General features: G+C 38.3%; 1 protein-coding gene across 1 annotated transcript in view; it reads left to right on the forward strand.

Annotated features, from left to right (window-relative positions):
* The first annotated feature begins 282 nt into the window (after positions 1-282).
* Positions 283-10,397, forward strand: part of LOC107488723 (uncharacterized) — a 13,682-nt gene continuing 3,567 nt past the window's right edge. Inside the window, exons 1-2 of the mRNA XM_052261673.1 lie at positions 283-501; positions 1,179-1,275. Of these exons, the coding sequence (XP_052117633.1) occupies positions 283-501; positions 1,179-1,275 (316 nt within the window). The remainder of the gene's footprint in view (positions 502-1,178; positions 1,276-10,397) is intronic.

Here is a 10,397-nt window from a genome sequence, read left to right on the forward strand (position 1 = left end):
TCGCCACTGCATCTCGCAGGGGCAGCAGCGACAACGTTGAGAGCCGCAACTACCACCGCGTCCTGTTTTGTCGCCGAGCTCGCCTCCTCGTTGGTCGTCGACGAGCTCGCCTCCTCCTTCGTCATCGTCGAGCTCGCCTCCTCTTTCCTCGCCGTTACTCGCCGTCGGTAAGACTCTGTTCTTGTTCAGTTATTCACTTAGTCCTCCTCGCTGCCTTCTGATTTTCTGTGCTTAATTATATGATTTATTTGTTTGCGATTTTGATTTATTTGTTATTTGTTCATGATTTTGTTTCCCGTGGCAGAAAGAGTAGAGGGATTCAACTTCGAGCAAAGGCATGGGAAAAAGAGGGTAAGGGTGGCTCGCGTGTGGAAGACGAAGGAAGGAAAACACTACGTTGTGGAGTGGCGAGTCAGCATCAACCTCCTCTCTGATTGTGTCAACTCTTATCTCCGTGATGATAACTTCGATATCGTTGCCACTGACACCATGAAGAACACTGTAACCTTCTTCTTCCTCTCTTCTTCTATGTTAGTAATTTTCTGCGTGATTTGTACCACTATCCAAAGTTAACATTTTAAGCTCTGATATCTATATGTTTGTATGTTGATATTTGGAGTGCGAATCTGTTTGCTTTCTGATGGGATTTAAAATCAATTATTTGCTTTTCTGAACTTTACTAGTTCAATATTTTAGTCTATTAAAATATCTATTGTAAATGTTATAAACTGTTGTTGTCGTCTGATCTACTCATTTTAACAAAACAATTATGTCTGAATCTCATATGCTGCTTTGTACCTTCTGTTGGTTTCAATTGTATTTTTCAAGAAGTGGCTAAATAGATATGATGTTAGGTTTGTTTTGATTTGATTCTGTCTCTAGATAGAAATAGACAGAAATACAAAGAGATATTGATTAGAGACCGATATTTTCTGCTTACACTTCTAGGAAATACAAGAACTGCAAGTATTTCTGTCTTAGATGCTTATAATATAATACCAGTATTTAAATTTAGATCACATAAAATGTTTACAACCCTGAATTCATGCTATAGGTTGGGTATATATTACTGTCTACAAACTTAAAGAACAAGGAATTTGCTTGCATATGCTATTTGTCTTTCATCCTCCATCATCACATCTGTTCAATTTTGATATTTTTTATGAAAATATTGCTAGCTATATGCAAAAGCCAAGGAGTGCTCTGAACTACTTTCTATTGAGAACTTTGCTATTGAGCTTGCCAAGCACTTTATATCATTCTATAGGCAGGTTGGTGAATGGTAAAATACAGTATAATATCATTATTCAAATAAATCTACATTTGTTTTCTTTTATCCTTTATAATCCTCTTGCGCCATGCTCATTCTTTTAAAATTTTCTTGCTAACAATTTTTCTTTGACCAAATTATTTATATCACATTAACTACTTCCTAGGTTTTTTAATATTTGTATTTAATATTTAATTAAACCGGTTGAACCCCGGTCGAACCAGTGAACCATTGAACCAGTAACCTCACCGGTTTATTGACCGGTCCGGTTCTCGCAACCTTGACGGGAAGTAGCCATTGACAACGGTGATACCCAACATACAGCTTGCCATAGAAAGGAGTATGAAGGATTGAATGAAGACAGTAGGAAAGCAGAGATTCAGAAGGAATAACGCATCTCCAGACGCTTATCTGAAATTCCCATTAATCAATTACATAAGTATCTCTATCTTTATTTCATGTTTATTTATCTTTTAATTATTAAAACTCTATAACCATTTGAATCTGGCTGACTGAGATTTACAAGATGACCATAGCTTGCTTCAAGCCGTCAATCTTCGAGGGATCGACCCTTACTCACGTAAGGTTTATTACTTGGACGACCCAGTGCACTTGCTGGTTAGTTGTGCGAAGTTGTGACAAAGAGTTGAGATTACAATTATGCGTACCAAGTTGTTGGCGCCATTGAGATCACAATTTCGTGCACCATATTTTTGGCGCCGTTGTCGGGGATTGTTCGAGTTTGGACAACTGATGGTTCATCTTGTTGCTCAGATTAGGTAATTTTTTTTGTTTCAACCTTTATTTTGTTTTCAAAATGTTTTCAAAAATCTTTCAAAAAAATTTTTCTCTTTTTCGTTTTTCTAAAAATAATTTTCGAAAAATCCAAAAAAATTCAATAAAATCATAAAAACAAAAAAATATATTTTGTGTTTCTTGTTTGAGTCTAGCGACAATTTCTAATTTTTGTGTCTTGCATGTTTTTCTTTTCTTAAAAATTTTTCAAAAATAAGTTTTTGATGTTCATCATGATCTTCAAAGTGTTCTTGGTGTTCATCTTGACATTCATAGTGTTCTTGCATGCATCATTTGTTTTGATCCAAAAATTTTCATGTTTTGAGTCATTTTTGTATTTTTCTCTCTCCTCATTAAAAATTCAAAAAATAAAAAATATATATTTTCCTTATTTCACTCATAAATTTCGAAATCTTTGGGTTGACTTAGTCAAAATTTTTTTAAAATAAGTTGTTTCTTGTTAGTCAAGTCAAGATTTCAATTTCAAAAATTTATCTTTTCAAAATCTTTTTCAAAATCAAATCTTTTTCATTTTTTTCTTTGTTTTTTGAAAATTTTAAAAATTATTTTTCAAAATCTTTTTCTTAATTTCATTTCAAATTTTCTAAAACTTTACTAACAATTAATGTGATTGATTCAAAAAATTCAAGTTTGTTACTTTCTTGTTAAGAAAGATTCAACCTTTAAATTCTAGAATCATATCTTTTAGTTTCTTGTTAGTCAAGTCATTAACTTTAATTTTCAAAATCAAATCTTTCTAAATTTCTTTTTCAAATCTTTTTCAAAATAAATTTCAATCATATCTTTTTCAATCATATCTTTTTCAAAAATTTGATTTCAAAATCTTTTCTAACTTCCTATCTTTTCAAAATTGATTTTCAAATCTTTTTCAACTAACTAATTGATTTTTTTGTTTGTTTTACAATTTCTTATCTTTTTCAAAACCACCTAACTACTTTTCTCTCTCTAATTTTCGAAAATTCCTCACCCTTTTTCAAAATTCTTTTTAATTAACTAATTGTTTTAAATTTTAATTTTAATTTTATTTCTTATCCTAATTTTCGAATTCTAACTATATTTTAAAATTAAAACAACAATATTTTCCTTTTCTTCTTAATTATTTTCGAAAACTCCTCTCTTTCATCCCCCTCTATTTATTTATTTATTTACTAACACTTCTCTTCTACTCATAATTCGAACCCTCTTCTCTTCTCTCTCTGTGTTCGAATTTTTTTTCTTTTTTTTCTCTTATATTCTTCTTATCTTCTACTCACATAAAGGAATCTCTATACTGTGACATAGAGGATTCCTCTTCCTTTTCTGTTCTCTTCTTTTTCATATGAGCAGGAGCAAGGACAAGGACATTCTTATTGAAGCAGATCCTGAACCTGAAAGGACTCTGAAGAAAAAGCTACGAGAAGCTAAAGCACAACAATCCAGAGAAAACCTTACAGAGAATCTCGAAAAAGAAGGAGACATGGCCAAACCCAACAATAATGCAAGGAAGATGCTTGGTGACTTTACTGCACCAAATTCCAACTTACATGGAAGAAGCATCTCAATCCCTGCCATTGGAGCAAACAATTTTGAGTTAAAGCCTCAATTAGTTTCTCTGATGCAACAGAATTGCAAGTTTTATGGACTTCCATCAGAAGATCCTTTTTAGTTCTTAACTGAGTTCTTGTAGATCTGTGATACTATTAAGACCAATAGAGTTGATCCTGAGGTCTATAAGCTTATGCTTTTCCCTTTTGTTGTAAGAGACAGAGCTAGAATATGGTTGGACTCTCAACTTAAAGATAGCCTAAACTCTTGGGATAAGCTGGTCACGGCTTTCTTAGCCAAGTTCTTTCCTCCTCAAAAGCTGAGCAAGCTTAGAGTGGATGTTCAAACCTTCAGGCAGAAAGAAGGTTAATCCCGCTATGAAGCTTGGGAAAGATACAAGCAACTGACCAAAAAGTGTCCGTCTGACATGCTCTCAGAATGGACCATCCTGGATATATTCTATGATGGTCTATCTGAATTGTCTAAGATGTCATTGAACCATTCTGCAGGTGGATCTATTCACCTGAAGAAAATGCCTGCAGAAGCTCAGGAACTTATTGACATGGTTGCAAATAACCAGTTCATGTACACTTTTGAAAGGAATCCTGTGAGTAATGAGACGCCTCAGAGGAAGGGAGTTCTTGAGATTGATGCTCTGAATGCCATATTGGCTTAGAACAAAATGTTGACTCAACAAGTCAATTTGATTTTTCAAAGTCTGAATGGATTGCACAATGCATCCAACAGTACTAAAGAAGCATCTTCTGAAGAAGAAGCTTATGATCCTGAGAACCCTGCAATGGCAGAGGTGAATTACATGGGTGAAGCCTATGGAAACACCTATAATCTCTCATGGAGAAATCATCCAAATATCTCATGGAAGGATCAACAAAAGCCTCAACAAAGCTTTAATAATGGTGGAAGAAACAGGTTTAGCAATAGCAAGTCTTTTCCATAATCCTCTCAGCAACATACAGAGAATTCTGAGCAGAATCCATCTAGCTTAGCAAATGTAGTCTCTGATCTATCTAAGGCCACTCTCAGTTTCATGAATGAAACAAGGTCCTCCATTAGAAACTTGGAGGCAAAAGTGGGCTAGCTGAGCAAAAGAGTCACTGAAACTCCTCCTAGTACTCTCCCAAGCAATACAGAAGAGAATCCAAAAAGAGAGTTACAAGGCCATAACCTTACTTGGTGTGGCCGAACCTAGAGAGGAGGAGAAGAACGTGAATCCCAGTAAGGAAGACCTCATGGGATGTCCTCTGGACAAAAAGGAGTTTCCATTTGAGGAACCTAAGGAATCTAAGGCTCATTTAGAGACTATAGAGATTCTATTGAACCTACTTCTGCCATTCATGAGCTCTGATGACTATTCCTCCTCTGAAGAGGATGAAGATATTACTGAAGAGCAAGTTTCTAAGTACCTTGGAGCAATCATGAAGTTGAATGCCAAGTTATTTGGTAATGAGACTTGGGTGGATGAACCCCCTTGCTCACCAATAAACTGAATAACTTGATTAGGCAGACATTACCTCAAAAGAAAGAGGATCCCGGAAGGTTCTTAATACCTTGTACCATAGGCACCATGTCCTTTGAGAAAGCTCTGTGTGACCTGGGGTCAGGCATAAACTTAATGCCACTCTCTGTAATGGAAAAACTGGGAATCTGAGGTACAGGCTACCAAATTCTCATTAGAGATGGCAAACAAATCCATGATAAAAGCTTATGGACGGGTAGAAGACATGATAGTAAAGGTCAAAAGCCTTTACATCCCTGCTGATTTCATAATCCTAGACACTGGGAATGATGAGGATGAATCCATCATCCTTGAAAGACCCTTCCCAGCCACAGCAAAGGCTGTGATTGATGTGAACAGAGGAGAGTTGATCCTTCAATTGAATGATGACTACCATGTGTTTAAAACTCAAGGATGTCCCTCTGTAACCTTGGAGAGGAAGCAAGGAAAGCTTCTCTCAATGCAGTGTCAAACAAAGCCCCTATAGTCAAACTCTAAGTTTGGTGTTAGGTGGCCACAACCAAATTCTAAGTTTGGTGTTGAACCCCCACATTCAAACTCTAAGTTTGGTGTTGGGAGGCCACAACTAAACTCTAAGTTTGGTGTTGAACTCCCACATTCAAACTCTAAGTTTGGTATTGGGAGGTCCCAACAATGCTCTGAACATATGTGAAGCTCCATGAGAGCTCACTGTCAAGCTATTGACATTAAAGAAGCGTTTATTGGGAGGCAACCCAATTTTATTTATCTATGTCATTTCTTATTTTTTTTAGGTTGATGATCACGTGGAGTCACAAAAACAATTGCAAAAATTAAAGAAAATAAAAAACAGCATCAAAAACAGCACACCCTGGAGGAAAAACTTACTGGCGTTAAACGCCAGAAAGAAGAAACAAACTGGTGTTAAACGCTAGAAACAGGTTGCAGCTTGGCGTTTAACGCCAGGAAAGGAATCAAAGCTGGCGTTTAACGTTCCCTCACCCCTATATAAACCCCTCATTACTCCTTCATATTCCTACAACACAAACACCTTTCCCCCTCTTGGCCGAACCACCTATCACCCTCCATCTCCTCCATTTTCTTCTTCTTCCCCTTCTTTCTTTCTTCTTTTGCTCGAGGACGAGTAAACCTTTTAAGTTTGGTGTGGTAAAAGCTTTGCTTTTTGTTTTTCCATAACCATTTATGAAACCTAAGGCCGGAGAAACCTCTAGAAAGAGGAAAAGAAAGGCAAAAGCTTTCACCTCCGAGTCATGGGAGATGGAGAGATTCATCTCAAAGGTCTATCAAGACCACTTCTGTGAAGTTGTGGCCAAGAAAAAGGTGATCCCTATGCAATTCAGCTGGAATTGTCATAGAGGAAGACATCCTCATTGAAGAGGACAAGCCCATCACCAAAAAGAGGATGGAGCAAACAAGAGAGCCCACTCATGGACCTCAACAAGAGCATGAGGAATTTCCTCATCAAGAAATCCCTGAGATGCCTCAAGAGATACATTTTCCTCCACACGACTATTGGGAGCAACTAAGGATAGAAGCACCAAAAGCAATAAGGATGGAGTAACAAAGGCAAGGAAGAGACATTGAGGAGCTCAAGCACTCTATAGGATCTTCAAGAGGGAGAACTAGCCGCCATCACTAAGGTGGACCCGTTCTTTAATTTCCTTGTTCTTAATTTTCTGTTTTTCGATTTTATGCTTTATGTGTTATCCATGTTTGTGTCTTCATTACATGATCATTAGTGTCTAGTGTCTATGTCTTGAAGCTATGAATAATCCTATGAATCCATCACCTTTCTTAAATGAAAAATGTTCCTAACTACAAAAGAACAAGAAGTACTTGGATTTTAAATTTTATCTTGAAATTAGTTTAATTATTTTTGAAAAGGTTTACCCAGTTATGTGTCTGTGGCATTTATGTATCCGGTGGTAATACTGAAAAACAAAGTGCTTAGGGCCACAGCCAAGACTCATAAAGTAGCTGTGTTCAAGAATCAACATACTGAACTAGGAGAATCAATAACACTATCCAAAATTCTGAGTTTTTATAGATGCCAATCATTCTAAATTTCAAAGGATAAAGTGAGATGCCAAAACTGTTTAGAAGCAAAAAGCTACTAGCTCCGCTCAGGACTAAGTTTCATTGATATTGTGAGATTCATTGTATGCTCCATTCTTTTTATCCTATTTGATTTTCAGTTGCTTGGGGACAAGCAACAATTTAAGTTTGGTTTTGTGATGAGCGGATAATTTATACGCTTTTTGCTCGAGTTTTGACAACGTAAATTGGCGTTCAAACGCCAACTTCCTGCCCTATTCTGGTGTTAAACGCCAGAAACAGGTTACAAGCTAGAGTTAAACGCCTAAAATAGGCTACAAACTGGCGTTTAACTCCAAGAAAAGTCTCTACACATAAAAGCTTCAATTCTCAGCCCAAGCACACACAAGTGGGCCTAAAAGTGGATTTCTGCATCATTTACTTATTTCTGTAACCCTAGTAACTAGTTTAGTATAAATAGGACTTTTTACTATTGTATTAGATGTCTTGGTTATTCCGGTTCCCCATCTGGGGCCGAAGTCAATGAACACTATTATCACTTATGTATTTTTAACGGTGGAGTTTCTACACACCATAGATTAAGGTGTGGAGCTCTGTTGTTCCTCGAGTATTAATGCAAAGTACTATTGTTTTTCTATTCAATTCAAGCTTATTCTTATTCCAAGATATTCATTCGCACTTCAACCTGATGAATGTGATGATCCGTGACACTCATCATCATTCTTCCTTATGAATGCGTGCCTGACAACCACTTCTATTCTACTTGCGAAAGCTAGAGTGCATATCTCTTGGGTTTCTAATCAACGATTCATATCGACCCCCCTCTGACAATGGGGCATCTGAATTCGAGATTAGAATCTTCGTGGTATAGGCTAGAATTCATTGGCAGCATTCTTGAGATCTGGAAAGTCTAAACCTTGTCTGTGGTATTCCGAGTAGGATCTGGGATGGGATGACTGTGACGAGCTTCAAACTCACGACTGTAGGGCGTGGTGACAGACGCAAAAGGATAGTAAATCCTATTCCTACACGATCGAGAACCAACAGCTGATTAGCTATACGATATCTGTGCATGGTATTTTTCATCCGAAACAAGAAATTCGATAGTTGATTAGCCGTATAGAAACCGTAGATGACCATTTTCACTGAGAGGACGGGAAGTAGTAATTGACAATGGTGACACCCAACATACAGCTTGCCATAGAAAGTAGTATGAAGGATTGAATGAAGACAGTAGGAAAGCAGAGATTTAGAAGGAATAACGCATCTCCATACGCTTATCTGAAATTCCCACCAATGAATTACATAAGTATCTCTATCTTTATTTCATGTTTATTTATCTTTTAATTATTAAAACTCTATAACCATTTGAATCTGCCTGACTAAGATTTACAAGATGACCATAGCTTGCTTCAAGCCGTCAATCTTCGTGGGATCGACCCTTACTCACGTAAGGTTTATTACTTGGATGACCCAGTGCACTTTCTGGTTAGTTGTGCGAAGTTTTGACAAAGAGTTGAGATTATAATTGTGCGTACCAAGTTGTTGGTGCCATTGAGATCACAATTTCGTGCACCAACAAGCAACTGATCAGGAGATGCCCTCTCGACATGATTTCAGAATGGACCAGGCTGAAGATCTTTTATGATGGCCTCTCTGAGATGGCCAAGATGTAACTGGATCACTCTATAGGCAGATCACTGATGACTTGCATCATTTACCCTTTTTACCTATGCAAAAGGACCATAAAAAGAGCACATATTCATTGTTTCAATGCAATTTCATGAGCTAAATGATAAGTATTATGGTACATTGCTTTGAAATGGGTTTGTGCTGAATTTTAGGTGAAAAGTGAAACAAAAAGGGAAGAAAACAACAAAACAAAGCTGGGCGTGTGAAACGGCATGCCACTCAGAGCAAACGCCATGAAAGTACATGGGTGTGACACGCCAGGAGTTGGACGTGGCACGCTAGAACAAGTTTCCAGAGGGCAATGCTAGAAGCCACAAGAGGGGTGTGACACGCCAAACTAGGCGTGGCACGCCAGGACCATCAACCACTATGGGCGTGCCACTTGAAACATGGGGCGTGGCACGCCAGTTCATTAATCCTAAGGTCCAAGAACTTGGGCGTGCCACTTGGTATCGAAGGCATAGCACGCCAAGCTCCTATCATCACTTGGGCATGCCATTTGAGGAGCCAGGTGTGGCACGCCAAGCTTAAAGAGGGCCATCATCACTTGGGCATGGCACGCCAGGAGTTGGGCGTGGCACGCTAGTACAAATTTTCGGAGGCAAGGTTGAAGGTCCAAATACATGGGCGTGCCACTTGGGATCGAAGGTGTGGCACACCAAGCTCTCATCCTCACTTAGGCGTGCCACTTGAAGGCCAAGGCGAGGCATGCCACCCCTCATTAACCATCTGGGCGTGCCACTTGGACGTTGGGCGTGGCATGCCAGCTCCTGGAATGAGGATGAACTATGGGCGTGGCACGCTGGAACATGGGCATGGCACGCTAGTACAATTTTCCAAAGAGGGAGATGCGAGGCCAACTATATGGGCGTTGATAAACCCCGTTTTGACGGTTTATCTTGCATTGATTTTAAGAGATTTTAATACCTTTTACCCTCATTTATCCATTGAATTAGCATAGTTTTGTGATTGTCTCCTTATTTGTGCTTAGATGTGAAAACATGCTTTTTAGGACTTAAAATAGCTAAATCTAATGTGAAAACATGCTTTTTAGGCCTTTAACTTGATGATTTTAATCTCCCTTTGATTCCATTAGATGCCTTGATATGTTTGTTAGTGATTTCAGATTGAAAAGGCTAGGAATGGATCAAAGGAGTGAAGAGGAAAAGCATGCAAAGTGGAGAAATCATGAAAAGTCAAAGAAGTTGAACTCGCCCATGGACGCGCGCGCGCACCTGGCGCTTGCGCGCACCTTGCGAATCACCCCATGGACGCGTACACGTGCTGTGCGCGTACGCGTCGGTACTGGTTTATGATTTTTTAATGAAAACGTGACCAACGAATTCTCAAGGGTTGTGGAGCCCAATTCCAACCAACTTTGGCGCCTAAACTGCTATTTAAAGCCAAGGATTGAAGAGCAAAGGGAGTTCCATTCATTCACACTCATTAGGATTAGTTTAGAGTTAGTTTCTAGAGAGAGAAGCTCTCTCTTCTCTCTAGAATTAGGATTAGGATTAGGATTAG

The sequence above is a fragment of the Arachis duranensis genome, chromosome 5, assembly GCF_000817695.3.
Source record: "Arachis duranensis cultivar V14167 chromosome 5, aradu.V14167.gnm2.J7QH, whole genome shotgun sequence".
Lineage (NCBI taxonomy): Eukaryota > Viridiplantae > Streptophyta > Magnoliopsida > Fabales > Fabaceae > Arachis > Arachis duranensis.